This window comes from Giraffa tippelskirchi, chromosome 2, assembly GCF_054371585.1.
Source record: "Giraffa tippelskirchi isolate mGirTip1 chromosome 2, T2T-mGirTip1v1.2.pri, whole genome shotgun sequence".
NCBI lineage: Eukaryota > Metazoa > Chordata > Mammalia > Artiodactyla > Giraffidae > Giraffa > Giraffa tippelskirchi.
In genome coordinates, this window is record NC_137276.1 from 33699569 (window position 1) to 33719103 (window position 19535).

Genomic DNA, 19535 nt, shown 5'->3' on the forward strand with positions numbered 1-19535 from the left:
TAATTGTTTTCCATATTAAATGGAGTTCTTCTGTTTCCTGTCTCTAACTTGAAAAGCAGATGAATGAAACATTTTCTCTCATTTAAAATCTTCCCACTCAAATCTTAGTTATTTTAGTAATCCTGTTTTTTCGTTTTGTGGGGCTCTACTATTAATTTTCACCCATGAATCTGTATCCCTCAAAGGATAAAGTGTCCCAACCCCCACACTCAGCTACATAAGAGCCCATTTTCCTTCCAGCAGTGGGATACCCCTTACTGGCAGTAGCATAAAGAAGTTCATAGAGAACCAAAATTTCACTTTGTCCTGCATAACGGACAAAGTGAAATTTTGGTTCTCTATGAACTTCTTTATGACTCATCTTTTTAAACAAAAAATAAAAAAACTCACTCAAAAGAAGCAAGTTAGTTAGTTCCCAGAAGGAAAGGCAGTTTCTCTAAAGACAGGATTTATTCCAAAGGCAACTTGGTTTTTGGGAAATGCCAAGTGTAATGCCAGCTGCTTCTGATGACACCTAGTGAGATGTTTCTGGGCACAGAAGTGCCTGCAGTTTCTTTTTGTTTCTTCCCTGAACAAATGGAATCTTCTTGTTTACTCAGATGCCTTTGGTTCTTGCCTTTCTCTTTTGTCCCATGTCCTGCGTTGGGGCTTAAACATCAGAACCATGCAGCCTGAATCACATGTCCTTCAGAAAAGGGGTCAAGTACCTTTATTGTTTGGAATTAAAAACTTCCCTTAAAGACTAAACCGTATACTCCTTAAGGAGGCGGGAAGAGTGCAGGAGAATGGAAGCCCCTAGTGGGCCCGGCTTTGGCTCACGAGTCATCAGCTTGCTTTAGGTCAGGCATTTTGGGCTTTGCTTTGGAATTTACCCGGCCTGGCAGCCCTGCTTTGCCTCATCAACAGTACCCATGAAAGCAGTTTAACTGTTGCAAAGTCTCCTGAGGGAATGATAACTCTGCTCCATTTCTAGAATTCTGGTTTAGTCATGGTAGAAAAGGTTCCCTTTGTTCCTGCCCTGGCTGCCCAGGGGCACAATGTGATGGTAACCCTGTCTCCCCAAGCCAGGCAGCCCCGGGTGCACCTCTGGCCTGGCTCTCATGGTTGTGTAAACGTAGCCCTCATCCTTCTCTCCAGAGTTTCCCATCCCGCATGTGTTGGAGGGCAGATGGCTTACCATCAGTCTGGGGAGGAGAGTTTGAACTGGAAAACTCTCAGGACTGAGAGAGGGTCTGGTGCCTGGGAGGTTCTTGGTCACAGTGCACATAGAATGCTGGGAGTTGGATTCAGAATGACTTTGGTGTGTGAAGGGGGAGGGTTTGGGGAGAGGTTCTGCATATTTTAGCAAGCTTGCAAGACATATCCATGGACCACACTGGTGGGACAGGAGCTTGGTGGTTCCAAATTTCTTGATCTCATGGTCACTTGAAACAGTCTGGGGACCACCCTAGGATCGCTGATTTCTAACTTTGCCCTAAATAACATTCCTGAAAAGCAACTGCTGTGATCTGCATTGCATGCATCTCCTCCTCTGAAAGAAAGACTAGCCCACACCTCAGAGGCAAGACACCACGTCATCTCGTCAGTTGAGTAAACATCCTCTTGATTGCTGGCGAAGGCCTTGCCTGCAGCTTGGAGACCAGCATTCGGGAACCATAGATTCAATGAGCACTTTAACAGCCAAAGAAACTGAAGCTGAGGCATTATGTGATTGGTCAGTGCCATCTGACAGGTTGCCGGCAGAGCTGAGCTGGGGCTCTGCTGAGCTTCTGTGGTCCAGCCGGTGTGAACCTTGTCCGTGTGCCTGACACGAACACGACGGCTTCCACCGGCTGCGAGCTCCCCTGCAGCTCTGTTTACTTCTTGCCACACTGGTTCTGGAAGGAGGGTGGGGACGCAGCCAAGGGGGATGATGACAGCACCCATGGGCTGGCAAGTGTTCTATTTTTATACTTGTGGCTGCTTTATATTTAGCATTTGTAGAAGGTAAAGGTCATTTCTGTGCTTATCCCAAAGCACGTACACACCAAACTCTCCAGAGGAGATGCTGGCTTCCCCTCTGTGAGGGTGCTGGGAGGATGGGAAACCAATGGACCTCTGATGTTAAGAAACAGCTCGGCCTGGTAATTAGAGAGTTGAAAAGTAAACCTGGGGGACCCAGGTTCTAGACATGGCTCTGATTTTCAGTGTCATCTTGGATAGTTTGTGCCCCCTGACTGAGGTCTCTCAGCCAGTGCTGACCTACCTGCTAGGGTTATTGTGAAGATTAAAAGCCTTAACACGAGTGCAAGCTCTGAAAACAGTGTCTGGCATGTAGAAGCTCTCAGATGGTAGCTGCCATGGTTATGATTCCATTTCCTCAGAGGTATCAAAACTGGGATGTATAACGTCCTGCTCTCTTGAGACCAGGGGAGTGGAGGGTCTCCTTCAGTGATCAGATCACCATAATACAGGATGTAAACAACCAGAAAACAGTGACAGTTCTCTGAGTCTTGGGGGGAGAGGGACAGGAGACACTACACCCAGATGTGAAGCCACATTAAGACCCTTGTATTCAGCTGGACTACACACCGGTTTAGCATCTAAGCTCAAAGGACAGTGAGACACAGATTTGGGGATCCTAACGAGTTGTGCCAGGACTTCTTGGTCTTACCATGTCTGTATAAATCTCACTTACACTGTGTATTTTTTGTTTTATCACAGAACAGCAGAAACGACTCAGTAGCCTTTCAGGTAGGTGAGAAATATTTATTTACACATTAACACCTGTTCCTGCTAAAGCCATCTTCTGGCCGCCACCTGATGTGTTCAGTCAGTGAAGTCTTGTGAGCTTCTCTGATGTGTTGGGAACTCAGCCTATTGCTGGCTGCAAGGATGATCAAAACAGGCATGATTGTTGCCTCCCTGGAATTTGCAGATTGGTAGCCGTACCCTAATGGTACAAACTAGTACATGTGTCCAGTGGGCCTGTGACAAGTACCTTGATGGGTAAGAACATTCTATTCTGAATAAAAGCAACAAAGAATTGTGCTTTAGATGGAGTGCCCCTGGCCAGTGTCATTGAAGAAGGCACCTTCCTATTGCTTCTGTCTGTCTTCTAGGATGTGACAGATTTAGGACTGGGGAATGTGGGTAAGTCCTCTTCTTTTTGGCAGGCAACCCCAAGTGCCAATAGGTGACCCTGGGATGATGGACCTAGGGGAGAGCCTCCAGACCATCAGTGCCTCCAAGAGGGCAGGAGAGCACTGCCTCTTGAACTTGAGAGGGCATCAGACCCTCCTGGAGAGCTGGCCAAATCCCGGATTCCTGGGCCACCCCTCCGGAGACTGGGTGTCATGGGAGAAGTTGCATTTGCTCACCAACTCCCTGGGGGCTCTAGTGCTGCCCTCTGTACTGACTGCACCAGAGTTGCAAGTCTCTTCAAGTGTCAGCAGTGGCGGGGAGTGACTGCAAGTATAATCAGGTATCAGGGCTCACTCCTTGATAAAGTGTGCAGAATTGGGACAAGATGAAGGTAGGGAGGGAGCCCAGGAATGGGAATGTTTTAGGCATTTCCTTCTGACTTTGTGTAGCTGGAATCCTGGTTCTCCCACTTACTGATGGTGTGACCTTAGGCAGGTTCCTGATGATCTAAACTATGAAATCAGTTTTTATCTGCTAAATAGGGAAAGCAGTAGTGCCTCTGGGTTCTGCTTGTCAACAGCTTAGCACTGGTGCTCGTAAGTGCTTGATAGACGTTGAGTTACTGTTGTCAGTTGGTGCCTCCATTGGTTCACTTGTCATTGTATTGAACGCCTCGGCGTCAGGCACCAAGCCAGGATCTGGGGCTATATCAGGGAACTGCGCTTCCCTGGAGCAGCTTATGGTGTGGGATTGTGGCTTGTAACCCTGGTGATAGACTCATTTGAAGGCTATAAACAAGGCAGTAGATTCGGTCTCAAGGAAAAACCACACGTATGCAAACACATGACATGTGGTGGATTTGCAGATGCTCATGAACTCTGGGCTTGAGGACCCTGATCTGGTGGATAACAGAAGCACTGTTTTCTTGAGCAGCTGCTCCATGAGTTCTGGGTCCCTTCCTCCCACTGCTGTCCTTGTGATTCGTAGAGAGCCCTGTGGAGAAGATACAGGGTTCTCACACCCTCTCTGTTTTATCGGGACTTGGCCGCAGGGTCAGGACAAGCTGTGGCTGAGCTCAGGCACCCTTTGTGGCCCCATCCAGGAGCTGCCTTGCTCCAGCCCAGTTCATTCCCTGGCTCCAGCCCAGGTGGCTGAGAAGAGGGTGGCTCTGAAAAGGAGCTCCTATGGGCGCCTTCCTGCCTTTGGAAGTCTGAAAGGGCACCTCAACACAAGTTAGGGGACACAGAGTTTGGTCCTCGTTCTTCCTTCTTTTATAGTAGCTGTTGGCCCCTGGGGAAGTGACTTCACCTCTCTGAACCAGGTTTCTCATATGGGAAATAGGCTTGCTAATCCTTGCTCCTGCCTCAGAGAGGCACTGTAGGGATCCTGTGGGGCTTCCCAGGTGGCTCAGTGGTAGAGAATCCTCCTGCCAGTTCAGGAGACATGGGTTTGATCTCTGGATCAGGAAGATCACCTGAAGAAGGAAATGGCAGCCACTCCAGTATTCTTGCCTGGAGAACTCTGTGGACAGAGGAGCCTGGTGGGCTATAGTCTATAGTGTCGCAAAGAGTCTGACACAACTGAGTAAATGAACAGCAACAAATAAGGGCTCCTGTGTGATAGGAGGGGGGCATGTGCTTTGCACCCTGGAAGGTGCTTTGTGAATATCAGGGCTTCTCTTTAATGTTGGCAGACTCAGGCCACTTCCTCTGCTGTAAAATAAGCCCAGTGCTTCCATCCTCTAGTTTTGGGACAGATCCACCAATGGTGTTTGATAAAGTGGGATGTGACGTAGGTGCTCACTAAAAGTAGTTTTGTTTAAAAAGAAAGAGCACGGTTTTGTTCAGAAGCTCCTGCAGGAGAGAGGGCTGGTGGGGCTGGTGCTCTGGAGTAAGGAGAGTGGGGCTTTGCCCCTCCCCTCAGTGGTGATGGGACTTGAAAGGACCACCAGCCTCCCTCTCATAACACCTTATGCTTAAGGATGCTAAGATTAGACTGGTTTTATGCGATGAGTTCGCAGGCTCTCAGGAAATGCTAACAGGAGGTCTCAAGGATTTGGCAGGAGGCCTGGGAGGGTAGGGGGATGTCAGAGTGGGTAGATGTTGACTTACCAGAGTTCACCCTTAACATGGCTCTACTAAACACTTCCCCCCGCCCGGAAAAGCCTTGTCTAAGTGTGATCAGGCAACACAGATGAGGCTGATTTCAGGCTTAGAGATTATCACAGTCTGCACCCTCTACTGTCGTCTTTTCAGAGAAAGATCACAGATATGCCAATCTCAGCATTTCCAGACCCAGAGTGATTCTTAAATTGTTAGGGCACCAGCCTCCCTCTCATAACCTCTTAAAGGGCTTCATGTTCAATGAGATTCATCCAGGGATGAGACCTGGGATTTGGCCTCATGAAGCTCTTGCCCCTGGGAAGAAAGGCCAGAAAACAAAGGTGGGGACAGAGGGGCCAGCATAGGGTACAGAGAGGTCACCCTCCCTTCCCCGAGGAAAGTGGAAGTACGGCTGTGTTCCTCAATCACAGAGCTTTGGGTGTGAAGGACAGGAATGCTTTTCCACCTCCCACAAACACAGATGCCCTGTCCATGTTGTCAGCAGCATTCTTTATTTAGTGGCCCTTTCCAGGACCTGCCTTTGAAAGCACAGTATAAAACTAGAAGGAGATGCTCCACAGTGTCATGTGTTTGCCTAGTGAGAAATAGTAGCAAGACTTCACTGTGACCCATAAGATGTCAGAGGGTGACCCTGCTATACCTATGTGGTACAGTGTAGTGCCACCTTGGGTTTCTACTGTATAAAGAAACATTTCTTTAGAGGCTGCAGTTCAGCCCTTTGTGTATTGAAACCCAGTCAGTCAGGAGTCACATGATCATAGGCTTCTAAAATAAAATCATTCAGGGCTAATTTTTGTAGATCAAAAGGACGCTGGCAGCTTAGGAGCAAATCCATGGACTGTCAGCCTGAGTTTTGCAATTAAGTGATTGTTGCTCAAGCCACCTGCCCTAACAATTTAAGAATCACTCTGGGTCTGGAAATGCTGAGATTGGCATATCTGTGATCTTTCTCTGAAAAGACGACAGTAGAGGGTGCAGACTGTGATAATCTCTAAGCCTGAAATCAGCCTCATCTGTGTTGCCTGATCACACTTAGACAAGGCTTTTCCGGGTGGGGGGAAGTGTTTAGTAGAGCCATGTTAAGGGTGAACTCTGGTAAGTCAACATCCACCCACTCTGACATCCCCCTACCCTCCCAGGCCTCCTGCCAAATCCTTGAGACCTCCTGTTAGAATTTCCTGAGAGCCTTCGAACTCATCGCATAAAACCAGTCTAATCTTAGCATCCTTAAGCATAAGGTGATGATGCCAGAGATACAACAAACTAGTGAATAAGAAAGAAGCAGACTCAGAGAAGTAGAGAACCCACTAGTGGTGACCTGGGAGAAGGAGGGCAAGTGGGAGATACAAACTATTGGGTGTAAGATAGGCTACAAGGATGGATCGTACCATATTTTGTAGTAACTATAAATGAGGGGCACGGCAACCCACTCCAGTATTCTTGCCTAGAGAATCTCATGGACAGATGAGCCTGGCGAGTTATAGTCCAAGGGTTGCAAAGAGTTGGACACAACTGAAGTGACTCAGCACACGTAAATGGAGTATAACATTTAAAAATTGTATAAAAATTTAAAAAAATCAGTACTATGAGAAATCATTTTAATGAATGAAAATCTCTATATCTTTAAAAAAAAAAAAAGGATGGGGTTTTCTGAAGCACTCGCAAAGCTGTCTCACACAGCATTTAGAAATTGCTCTGCAGCCCCAGAGTGAGTATTTGTTTCAGAAGCTTGTTGGAGATTGGGCAGATCTTGACACACTCTTTCCTTCCATGCTGCTACTCACTGCCCACTTCCTGCTGACGGATTCCTCCCTTTCCCTGCCACCTGGCATCTCCCCTCACTCCACTCCTGAAATTTGCTCTCCAGAGTGATCCTGTGACTCTTTTTTTGCCTAAGGTAATGCTGCCTCCTCAGCTTTATTTTTCTTTTTTCCTCTGACGCATTTAACATCCCACTTCTTGGAACTCTGTCTTCTCTGGTTTCGGTGACACTTGCTTGTTCCTCTCTGGTTTCATCTCCTATCCCTCCAATGACTCCTGCAAGCTTCTGGGATACCTTTTTTTTTTTTTTTTTTTGCTTTTCATCCTGTAACTATGACTTTCCTCAGTACGTGACTTTGGCCCTTGATTCTGCTCTCATCTCCTCTGCTGACCTTGTCCATCACTTTGCCTTCAACCATCACTTTTGTGCTGATGGCTCCAAAATCACCCTCTTCTGGGACCTCTTCCTGGGCTTTGCTCTCATACTTCTTCAGGGTCTGCACAGCATTTCTACTCTGTCGAAGTGGAGGTAGCCATCTCCCTGCCTTCTCCAGCCCATTTCCCTTTCCCAACTTCTCTGTTTAGATCAGGTCAGTCTCTCAAGTGCAAAACCTTGGTTCCCTCTTTGAGGAAGGCCAGACAGGATGTGATTCAGAGAGGACCGCTGAAGTCAGGTGGACAACGAGGCCAAATCCCAGCTTGACCACGTGCGGCTGTGTGACTTCAGGCAGGCACCTTGACTTCTCTGTGCTTTGTTCCCCTTACCTAAAGATGGAGGGATGATGGTAGTTTCTTCCACACAGGGTTATTGGAAGGATGAGATGAGATTATGAACGTGAAGAGCTTAACACAATGCCTGGCACAGAATAAGCTCAGAGGAGTTCAGGGGCCCCTGGCATTTGCTTATGCTATTCTCTCTGCTGGGAGCACTGTTACCCTCCTGTGTGTGTCTGACTGACCCCTCCTCTGAGAGGTGGCCCTGAACCCCAGTTCCTTGGCTGACTTGAGTACAGACTCCTCTGTCAGCCCTGGTTGCCTCTGTTCTCAATGCTGGCTGTCCTACTCTTTCTGCCACTAGACCATGAGCTCCTTGAAGGCCAGGCTAGGAAAGGTGCACCCCCACGTCCACAGCACATGTGAATGCATAGCACCCACACATCCATAGTGTATGTGAACACATAGCACCTGGCAGGTGCTTGCTTAGTAAATGCCCTCTGTAAATAAATAACATGCCTTCGAATAACAGAATACACTAATTTTATAATCTATAGACCACACGTGGTATGTTTATTAGCTCTCTGTAAACTTCTGATCCTGAATAGAATTAAATAAACCTTAATGTCCTTTTAGCAGTTTCCTGTTTTCTGAGCACTTGGTATAAGCTATCTTATTAGGGCTTTACCACATGGATGTGAGCTGGCCAGTTGAAGTGTTAGCCCCATATTTGGATGAGAAAACAGAGGAACAGAAAAGTTAAGTGACTTCCCCAAGGTGAAACAAGAACTTTCAAGTAGTGTTTGGCCACCCTCTTGTGGATTTACCTGTTCCCTGACTTCCTAGAAGAGTCAGAACTACCTGGGTTTCTGGAACACCAGGTACAGAGCTCTGTAGGGCACTTACCACACTATGTGCACATTTTTTAAAAGGGTCAAATGGGTGAAAAACGGTACGGAGGTTTCTTGAAAAAACTAAAAAACAGATCTACCCCATGACCCAGAAATTCCATTCTTGGGTATATGGCTGAAGAAAAAAAAAAACACCAATTCAAAAAGATACTTGCCCCTCAGTGTTCATAGCAGCATTATTTACAGTTGCCAAGGTATGGAAGCAATGTAAGTGTCCATCAACAGATGAATGGATAAAGAAGATGTGTGTGCATACAATGGAATACTACTCAGCCATAAAAAGTGAAAATTTGCCATTTGCAGCAACATTCGTGGAGTTGGACGTCACTGTGCTAAGTGAAATAAGTCAGAGAAAGGCAAATGCTGCATGATATCACTTACATATGGATTCTAAAAAAATACAACAAACTAGTGAAAAACACAAAGCAAACAGATGTAGAGAATAAACTAGTGGTTACCAGTGTGGGGAGGGGCAGTATAAGGGTAGGGGGGAAAGAGTTACATGAAATCATGTATATGGAAAAAAGGGAGCCAGATGGTAAGCATGTTAGGCTTCGCAGGCCATATGGTTTCTGTCGCAGCTACTCAGCTCTGCCGTTGTAGCTCCAAAGCAGCCATTAATAATGTGTTGGCACAGGCTGTGGCTGTGTTCTAATAAAACTTTATTTACAGAAGCTGGGGGCTGGCCCTGGTGTGCTGACCCCTGCTCAAAGCACAGCTCCTTCCAGTTGCAAATTGGCAAACACACTTTCCCCCAGCTGGATTGTTTGGGGAGAATTTGCTTTGGCGCTACCACAAGAGCTTCAGCTAATGGTTGCTTTTCTTTTCCAGATCCTGTCTCGGAAAGAAGAGTGGGAGAGCAGGGCTCGGCGCCAGCTCAGGAAAAACCCACTTCCCCTGTCAGGGCTGCTGAGAGGAAGGCGAAGGATGACAGCCAGCGAGTGGCCAAGAGCACTCAGGACCTAAGCGATGTTTGCATGGATGAAGTGGGCATCCCACTCCGGGTACGAGTGTGGACCTGGAAGTCCTTCCTAGGCTTTTCCTAAGCCGGTGACATGCGTACACCCCTGAGTCCATGTGAACTCCCTCTGTGGGTGGCAGAGACCCCAAAAGGAGGGTCCTCACCACTGTCCCCTCTCCAAGCCCACGGAGGCCTGTGGAGCCTCTAAGAGCTGGGCGACAGCTTTTCCCAAGGCATATGTTAGCCATTACTGAATCCAGGAGAACAGGGTTTTGTTGTCAGATGAATGTGGGGAGAAGCTGGTGGAATAATGGCAGAGAAGTTTCTGTGCAATAGAATAAAAAGACTATTTGTTGAGAGGCTGCGGGCACATACGTGTTCAAGAGGAGAAGGTTGCGGGCCCTGTTTCCCTGTCTCCTTTATCATCATTCTGTGGTCCAAGCTTAGAGAACCCTGGGCAGGGTGTGAGGTTTAGGGTCCCTGCTGCAGCGGATTCAGGAAGAAGTTCCCCTGGTGGAGAGGTGGGAGATAACCTCGTCGTCTCAGGAAAGTAGTAAACTCTTGAGGGACTCACAAGGTGCGTTCAGCTTGCAGGGCCTCGGACAGGGTGAGTCTCTTAGCAGCCCTGCCCCAACCCTCCCGGCCCTGCAGACCCACCAACCTCCTGCAGGCCTTGGGCTTCCAGGGATGCCTCACTTTTGAAGCTGGATTGGGGTGAATCCCATCCCTCTCCATGTGCCAGGACCAGACCACTGCCTGGGGTGTGTTTCTCTGTGATTTCCATTGAGCCAAGGACAGGTTTTTGTGTCCCTTCGAGGGAGGCTGATAGAAACAGCAGTGGACTAAGCCTCAAAAGAACTGTTATGTGGGACTTCCTTGGTGTTCCAGTGGTTAAAACTCACTGCTTCCAATACAGGGGGCACAGGTTCAATCCCTGGTTGAGAAACAAAAGATTCCACACATGCCATGCACCACAGCAAAAAAAAAAAAAAAATGTTATGTGGTCCTAAGAAATAATAAGTGGTAAGAAGACTTGTTATTAATAATGATTGCATCTTCCACTTCCAAATGCACTGTCTCATGTAAGCATGATTCACCATACAAGGTAGATACTAATATCATTCCCATTTTATAGATAAGGAAATGGGAGCTAAGGAAGGATGACTTGCCCCAGTTGCACAACTGAGCAGACCCTTCCTTCTAACCTTGTGTTGGGCAGCCTTCCTGCTGACTATCTCTGTGACCTCAGGCAATTGCTTTGACTTTCTTTATCACATTTTCTCATCTGTTAAGTGGAAGTGAAAGTATTTGATCTAACCACCTATCTGTCTCTCCTTGTTTATCTTAAAAAACTACCCAGCTTTGTGGTTAGGATGAAAATTCTCCAGCATTGGATGCTGTAAGGGATTATGTCTTGATGATGTATGCATTCTAAACCTGGCCCTATGCAGGTGGCTTAAATACACTTCTACAGAAAGGTTTAAATGAGAGATCACAAAGATGTATAGACTTAACGTGCATTTTGACTTGAGACGTTGTCATTTTGCATTTTGCTTTTGTAATCCCGGAAGTTCTGAAATGTGCTGAGATTCTCATTTTATTTTACTCTTTGTTTTTCTCCAGAACACCGAGAGATCAAAAGATTGGTACAAGACCATGTTTAAACAGATCCACAAACTAAACAGAGGTACTGATTTTCATCTGTAGAAACTGTGCTGTGCCCATATGTTGACTATTGCAGTGAGGACCTAGACTCACTTGGCTGGCAGACTGGCCCCTGCAGCTTGACTTTATTAGGCCCTGACCTCATTAGGCCCTGACCTGCCTGAGCCCAGCCATGCACCTTCAGAACAGAGGGGCAGGAGAACTTGTGCGCCTGTCTCACATGTGGGAGGAGCTGAGGGCAGCTCCCAGGTCCTCCCGCCCAGAGGTTGGGGATGCAGCAGGCTGAGCCCAGCATCCTGCTTGTGCTCTTTAGCATCTGCCTGCCTGGGCTGCGAGCAGCTTCGACTCCCACCCGCTTCTGGCTTTAGGTGCACCTCCTAGTGTCAGCCCATGACTGCCTTGTAGGCAGAGCGAGCTGAGAAGTCATGAACTGGGAGTTAAAAATGTTCTTGTCTGGGTTTAGTTCCCCAAGCACTCAGGTGACTTTGGACCAATCATGTACCCCTCTCTGTGAAGCTGTAAGGTCCAAACGAGAGCAGATTCTGCCTTGTGAAGTAGGATGCATGATGCACCGGTGTGGTGGGTTAGTACGAAAAATTAGCTTCCTCGGCTGGGAGCCAGCGCTTGGCAGGTAGCCCCGAGAGACAGTCAAGAGCTGACACTACAAAGCTGCTCAAGCTAGGGGAGTAGTGGTTCCTAATCAGGGGCCCGCTGGGCTGCCAGCAGGGGACCCAGCATGGTGGGAGAACCCCAGGCCAACGCTCCCAAACAGCTCCCATCCTCCTATGCTGCCAGTCAGCTGCTGGGCAGAGATGCAGCTGCGCCATGGGAAGAGTACCACTGCTCCGGTGGGCAGAGCATCCTGTCCTTCCCTGTGGCCAAATCCAGTCTGGCTGCCTGGCACAGATGACACATGAAGGCAAAGGAAAAGCCTCTGGTCTGGTCAGGGTCTGGTCAGCCTGTGCTGCAGATAATCGGTCTCTCTGGTTAACTGTGGATGCCAGCTTGTGGCATTCATTAGCTCCTGCAGTGTTCAGAACAAAACTGGGGGTGCCCCTCTTCAAACAGTTTTGTAAATATTGAGATGCTCAGTATTTAGTGTTTCGGAGCCAGGAGTAAATTCATTCTTTTTGACGTAGATGAGCTCAGTCATGGTGGAGATGCTACATGCTGGCTCTCAGATGATGTCCATTCTACTGGTCACTTGTAGAAGCCAATGTCCATTTCCTCCAGCACTGTGTGTCTCTCCCACATTTAGACCCAGCTTTGGTGGCCAGAATACTGAGACACAGGTGCCCAAGTGAAAAATATGTATTTCTGCTCCTTAGGCAGCATTGGTCTTCTCGTATATTATAGCTGTTAACTCAACCTAAATTACAGATTCTGAGCAGAACTACCTGCCCTAGGCAGAGAGGTGTTTGAAAAATTAAGAATCCACTTATTTGCCCCGATTCTAATGTCTATGGCACAAGCTTTGATTTTTTAAACAAAAATCATTTGATGATAGTGTTTTCTTTATACAGTTTATTAGCATATTTCATTTTTTTGCCTATAAAAGGTGAAAGTTTGAAGCTTTGTACTGAATGCCTCTTTCTTTTTGGAGCCTGTATATATTCTTTGTCTAAGAAAAGTGATGTTGTGTCTTTAAAGGTATCTCAGTAATTCAGGCAAAAGGACTGGATTTTTAAAAGCAGTTTGAGTTTCTTCCATCACTGGTGAAGCTTAGTATGTTCCAGAATTCAAGGAGCCTGAATTGTGTGTGGATTTCTGTTTGTTCATTCTCTCTCCATTTGTGTCTTCCTCTATTCTCTCTCCCAAACCCTCTCCTCTCCCTAGACACTCCTGAAGAAAACCCTTATTTCCCTACGTACAAATTCCCTGAACTTCCTGAAATCCAGCAAAATTCTGAAGGTACCATGAACTTAGAGAGTGTATCTAGCCTTAAATTAATTCTTATAGTTCCATTTTAGGAATAAGATTTGGCTTTTAGATTTTGTTTTTTATAGTTGTTTTTGGTTGGCAGAAATTTTATTTCACTCATTTGCATGATGTGCCATATGAAAATAACCAAATCCTTTCTAATTCATTAATCTCTTTTCAAGTGTGATGCCGTGTGCTTTAATAACACTAAAATAGGTAATCGGTCATTTGAAAGAGTCAATTGGAGATTTGTCACTTCCTCCACTTGGTGGTGGATAGTTTCAAAATCCACTGCTTTTCTCTGCTACAGAGGACAATCCTTACACTCCTACCTACCAGTTTCCTGCATCTACTCCTAGTCCTAAATCTGAAGGTAATTAAAGGAAAATCATGTGCCTCTCTTTGTAGCAGTGCTATTACTTTCTTTTTCACCTTGGGGTTCTTGCTGGTGGCTGAGAGCTGTCTCCCCATCATTTGCTTCCCTGTAACCGTGTGTTTTGTGGTGTTCTCAAGTCCTCGCTAACTGTGTGACTGGCGTCTATCCAGATGGTATTTTAATCCTGTTCCCTTGAAGTTGACATGATTAATGGGGTAACCAATGTGGCTTCGTTATAATGCTTTGAACACATGGGGCTCTGGGAAAAGCTGCCTGTGCCCAGCTACCCAGGGCTTTGTATTTGGGGTGGTCACATGGGACTGGTGGCTGGGCAGTGACTCAGGGAAGCTGAGTCATTAGGGTTCGTGGGCAGGAGTTGGACGAGCCAGCATCAGCAAGAGAAACATTACTGGGTTCCCATAGGTGCAGCTCACTCTCCACGGGACCCCTCTTGTCCTCAGTGTATCTCCAGGTATAGTTCCTTGGTAGGGAATTCCCCAAGAGGTATCCAGGTATGGGATTCAGTCATGGTGGGAGATGATATCCCTTGAAAAATAATAAGGGTTTTGGCCAAGCTAGAAACCTTTTCATGAAAGAGCTGGCTAGGAATTTGGACATGCGAGGGGAGAATGGCCACACTTGTATCTAGAAAATATTCTTTTCCGGAATATATAGTCTAAGTGTCAAAGAAGGTTCCGAAAGGTGAGTGAAGGGCAACATTCTGAGAATTAATCTGGTCTCAAGGATTGTCTGCTCTTCAGATGAGTGACCCAGAAAAGGGGGAGTGGGTGGGGTAGGTGGGAGGCACTTTGACTGTGTTCTCTTCTAGGATAAGATGTTGAATGCTCTGAGCTTCATGTAGTCAAGTAGTTATTGAGCACTTGTGTGTGCCAGACACTGACCTGGGAACTGAGGATAGTGCCATGAATAAGATATGTCATCTGTCCTCCAAAGTTCACATCAGGCAGGGAATTAGACAAGGCTACTTCATGGTGCTAGGTCCAGCGTGGTGGCGGTTGCAAGAGCACATATCCAGAAGGCCACAGAAAACCTTGCTGGCACACAGTAGGTCCTGAGTACCTGCCTGGAGAACGTTGGTGAGTGAAGGCTTTGAACCACAGAATCTGAGGTCCTTCCTAAGGATGAAGCCCAGGGCCGCCCCCTCCTCAGTTCATCACTGTTCTAATTAGCTCAGCATATCACCCTGCCCAACCCTTCTCATCTTTGGTGAAGTCATCTGTTCAGTCATTCACCAAACTTTTATTGATCACTTAACGCACATGAGAAGATGTGCTGAGCTGTGTTAGATACAATTTTAGTTAAAATATTATATTCCATTTTCGATCTCACTGTGGTGTGGCTCATCAGTGGTTTCCAACACTTTCACGCCTGGGGCCTATTTTGAACAAAAAGAAAAATCTGCCAAAGGAATCAATACTTAAAACATTTAAAGCTGATGATTTCATTTTTATCAGTGACCTCCTTATTTTCAGCAACAGTCTCTGGTGTGGGATAACCTAGTCTTTTGCTTTGGGGTGCTGATTCTAGCAAAAACATTGCTTCAGAAACAGTGGGCTGTACAGGATGAGTGGGAAATTTTTTTAGGGTACTTTTAATCAACTGCCGTTTTTGATTTGTGCTTTTTTGGACACGAGAACCCAACCCAGCACGCAGCATGCCTGAAGGTGCAGAATCCCATAGACATGGGGAGAGGAAGGCCACCTGGAGGAGGCCTGTGGAGAAAAACAGTGACGCCCACAGGCCTGGAAGAGTGCCTTAGCTTGTCGCAGGCAGTGCCAGCAATGTCCAGTCAGCCTGGCTGTTGTGCTGAAGGCAGGGTTTTGCCTTCTAGCCTCACACCAAAGCTGCCATGTCATCAACTGCCACACCTAGCAACCCTGGCTGACAATGACGTCTGTTTGGTGGTGCACGTCAAGTTGGGTACAAGAGAGAGTGGGGCTTATTTTACCATGAGGTATAAACAGGGATGACATGATAACTTTTCACTTATAATTTATGAAGCAGACCTTACTAGTTTTTATCTTCAAAGACCCACAAGGAAGAAATCGTCTTAAAGAATAAAGAGGAAAAAATTAGATTGGATATAAAAGATTCATAATAACCAAGATGATTAGACTTGAACACAAGTTTCTAAGAAGTCTTCTTGCCTGGAGATCTTTTTAAAAACAGAGTTGGTTCTTTCTCGCCCCTGCTCTTGCCTGGAAGACAGAGCCAGACGTAGATCACAGATGTATTCAATTAGATGAAGGCTTTTTACTAACAAGTGCAATATTTGAGCTAGCTCACTGTAAAGCACTGTTATTTTCATTTTAATTTTTTGTTAAGTAATGAGGGAGCCCCTGGTTTGTGGTTTTGATATCTGTGAGTTTCAGCAGGTCCTCCTCAGCCCTGTCCTTAGTACCTCTCCAGCCTGTGCTGCCAGTCAGTGGCCCTGGGCTCTGCACACCCTTCTTAATATGGGAAAGATTTATACCTTTCAAAGAAGGGTATTAAAGACAGATTAACACCTAACTGAGGCGGCACTGGTGGTAAAGAACCCCGTGCTGAGACATAAGAGGCGTGGGTTCAATCCCTGGGTTGGAAAGATCCCCTGGAGAAGGGAATGGGGTGACCCACTCCAGTATTCTTGCCTGGAGAATCCAATGGATAGAAGAGCATGGTGGGCTACAGTCCATGGGGTCACAAAGAGTCAACACGACTGAAGTGACTTAGCACAGCACAGCGCCTACAAGGCAGGCTCTACCCGTGGATTTTAATGAGCATTGAAATTGAAAGTCGCTCTGTCGTGTCCAGTTCTTTGTGACCTCATGGACTATACAGTCCATGGAATTCTCCAGGCCAGAATACTGGAATGGGTAGCCTTTCCCTTCTCCAGGGGATCTTCCCAACCCAGGGTTTGAACCCAGGTCTCCTGCTTTGCAGGCAGATTCTTTACCAGCTGAGCCACAACGGCAGCCTTTTTAAATGAGCACTTAAAAAATATATTTACTGAGAAATGTGAGCTGTCATTCTGAGTCTGTCCCCTGAGGGAAGGAGACTGTTGCTGCTTTTTTGTTTTGTTTGAATGCAGAATTTGAAACTAGAATTATTTGCAATAAACCTATCAAAATCTAGCCTAAGGGCTACTGCTTTTTTTCTAAATTCTAGTTGATTATACAGTATAAAAGACATTTCTAAATGTCTCAAAGCTGATTCTCTAAAATAGTAAAGGACTATGTGAAAGTTTATGTCAAGCTTAGCCACCTCCCTCCTCCCCTCAAGCTAGAGTGAAAAAGTAAACTTCTGGCTGGACTTTTCAGAAGATAAGTAGAATTATCATGTCTTAATCAATGAAATTTAAAATGTACTTTTAAAAAAACATAAATCCCAACAAGGAGCAGTCACTTGTAATCATTTTCTAGTCTTTCAGACCGTTCTATGGGAAAGGATCAATGTTACATCTGATTATTATTTGTTTCAAGGGGAAGCTGGGAGGGATTGAGGCTAGGAAATTTGGGAAGAGTAGAATGAATTCAGGAGACTTATTTCTTATAATTTCTCTATAATACCCTGGTCCCTAGAAAGCTTACAAAAATAAAAATACTTTACCAGAAATCCTTTGGGAATAACCCTGAAGTAAGGCTAATAAGCAAATGAGTTTTACTTCCCTTTTCTTTTAAAACTTCACCTGACCCACTCTTCCCTACCTATGAGCTACTTGTCTATGAATTACCTACCATCCAGTCTCTCCCTTAAAGGGCTTCCCAGGGGGCTCAGTAGTAAAGAATCTGCCTATCAATGTAGGAGATGCAGAAGACCTGGATTTAGTCCCTGGGTAGGGAAATTCCCTAGAGAAGGAAATGGCAACCCACTCCAGTATTCTTGCCTGGAGAATCCCATGGACAGAGGAGCCTTGTGGGCTACAGTCCATTTGGTCACAAACAGAGTCCATGGGGTCACAAAGAGTCAAAGGATTCGACTAAGTGAGCATCCAGCAGGCACTCTCTCTTAAAGGCACATGTCCTTTTCCTAGCATCTGAGATGCTACTAGGTCTTTTGATTGTGAGAATGGAGAGAGGGAATGTTGACAGAGACCAGAGCCAGTACTACCCACCTTTGCACCCAGACCATGGAGGGTCTGCTAGACTGAGTCTTCGGACATCCTGCCCACATTTTCCTTCTGAAGTGGGAGCCACAGGAACATGCTATAGCGAAACCACTTCAGAAGCCCCTGCTACTGCCTCCTGCTTTAGGAAACAGCAGTGTGGTGGCCAGCACCTCTGCATCTCACATTCATAATCCTATTAATAATAATAATAGCACAACCACTGCAGTAACTGCTGCCACTGCCATTTATTGAGCCCTTCCCTGGCTCACACTGTAAAAGAATCTGCCTGAACTGTGGGAGATCTGGGTTCGATCCCCGGGTCGTGAAGATCCCTTGGAGAAGGCAATGGCAACCCACTCTAGTATTCTTGCCTGGAGAATACCCATGGACAGAGGAGCCTGGCAGGCTACAGTCCTTGGGGTCGCAAAGAGTTGGACATGACTGAGCAACTAACACTTCCGTTTTCACTTACTGAATACAAGGCTGCACGCTGGCTGCATCACAATTGTTCTCTCATTTTCATCCTCCCAGTAGCTCCATGAGGTAAGTCCTCATTTTTGTGAGGCGTGAGGCTCAGAGAGGTTAAGTAATTTGTAAAAGATCACACAGCAAGTGGCAGAATGAGGAATTCAACCTAGGTCTCTGGGGCCCCCTAGACATGGGTGTTTATTTACTCTGCTGATTCCTTTCCCTTTCCTGTTGCACTCTATGTTCTTGGCTGTCCCCTTTGCCAGGGCTCTCTGATGCCTAATGCAGGCATCCAACTGGCCTGCTTCTGAGTCAGTCATGCTCCACTTGGCTGAGCCAGCAACTCCAGGGGTGGTGTCTGGGAATATGAGGTTAGGAGAACTCCCCGAGTGATTTGGCACATGGTCAGGACTGGGGACCACTGCAGTGGAGGAGTACCCCTTCCCCCTTTTCCATCCTCCACAAAAGGAAGCAGATACTCGCCAGCGCAGTTTGGGGGATTTGAATACAGAATGCGAGTGGGGAATACAGATTGAAAACAACTAGCCTGTCTGCCCTAAACATAGCCAGATGATGTTGGCTTTCTTGACATGCTTCATGTCAAGAAGATGGGAGATATTTTCAAATGATGCCTCCAGATCAGCAAAACCAAGTAACTGGAGTGTACCATGTGGTCCATGGCCAGTGAGAACCTACCTGACTATGTCAGGGTAAGGGCTCTCATACCAGCCTTGGCTGGTGAAGTCCCAGAGACCAATGTTTTCCCCTTGCTTGTGGATGCGTCTTCAGGCTGTCTGGCTGATGGTGGTCACTGCCATCTCCTGGTGAAGTGACTCCAGACCCCACCTCAAGGCATCCTCAGGTTGTGGGGACGTGTCACGTCATAGTCGCCCATCTCACTGACCTTTTCCCCATTCCTAGAAGAGGATGCATTCAGGCAAGGATTTAGGAGGCTTATTTTCTTCGGCATATCTATATCTGAGTTAAAATAATCCTCCACTGGCCTTTCAGGATTGCTTAGGATAGCCTTATTTTGCTTGAGTTCAAGCAAATGGTTCTGTTGTGAGGCTGGCTGGCCAGGATCCTCTGCCCAAGCTCCAGCGGGTACTGCCCAGAGGAGGGGCTGAGTGCTTGCAGCAGTCACCTTTGCTCCCCTAACTAGAGCTGCCCAGAAGGCCTCTGCCGAGCAAGCGTGGAAGTCTGACCTGCGAGATAGTGGAGCGAGGTAGCCGTTAGTCCCTTTCCCTTTTCCAGGGAGGAACAAACGCCTTAGGAGATGAGGCCGGTGAGTCGTCTTCTAGCCCTCTGGCCCTCCCAGACTCCTGCTCTGTCCGCTTCTGTCCTGTTCCACCTCATTCTCTTTACTCCTTCGCGTTCAATTTTTTTTTTTCTGAGTTTGTCTTCT

The 19535-nt window shown here is 46.7% G+C and overlaps 1 protein-coding gene and 1 long non-coding RNA gene across 45 annotated transcripts in view; one reads left to right on the top strand and one right to left on the bottom strand.

Annotated features, from left to right (window-relative positions):
* Positions 1-17438, bottom strand: part of LOC145530749 (uncharacterized) — a 30873-nt gene extending 13435 nt beyond the window's left edge. The window contains exon 1 of the long non-coding RNA XR_014072053.1: positions 17292-17438. This is a non-coding gene — a long non-coding RNA (uncharacterized LOC145530749). The remainder of the gene's footprint in view (positions 1-17291) is intronic.
* SORBS1 (sorbin and SH3 domain containing 1) overlaps positions 1-19535 on the top strand; it is a 235927-nt gene that overhangs the window by 150446 nt on the left and 65946 nt on the right. For 18 of the 44 annotated variants that reach the window (XM_081552102.1, XM_081552170.1, XM_081552085.1 and 15 more), the window contains 4 exons: positions 2704-2733; positions 9464-9636; positions 11217-11280; positions 13095-13169. In XM_081552102.1, coding sequence (XP_081408228.1) covers positions 2704-2733; positions 9464-9636; positions 11217-11280; positions 13095-13169 — 342 coding nt within the window. Of the gene's footprint in view, positions 1-2703; positions 2734-9439; positions 9637-11216; positions 11281-13094; positions 13170-13488; positions 13552-19535 lie in introns of all 44 variants that reach the window. The other 26 variants (XM_081552228.1, XM_081552150.1, XM_081552035.1 and 23 more) reach the window with 4 other exon arrangements.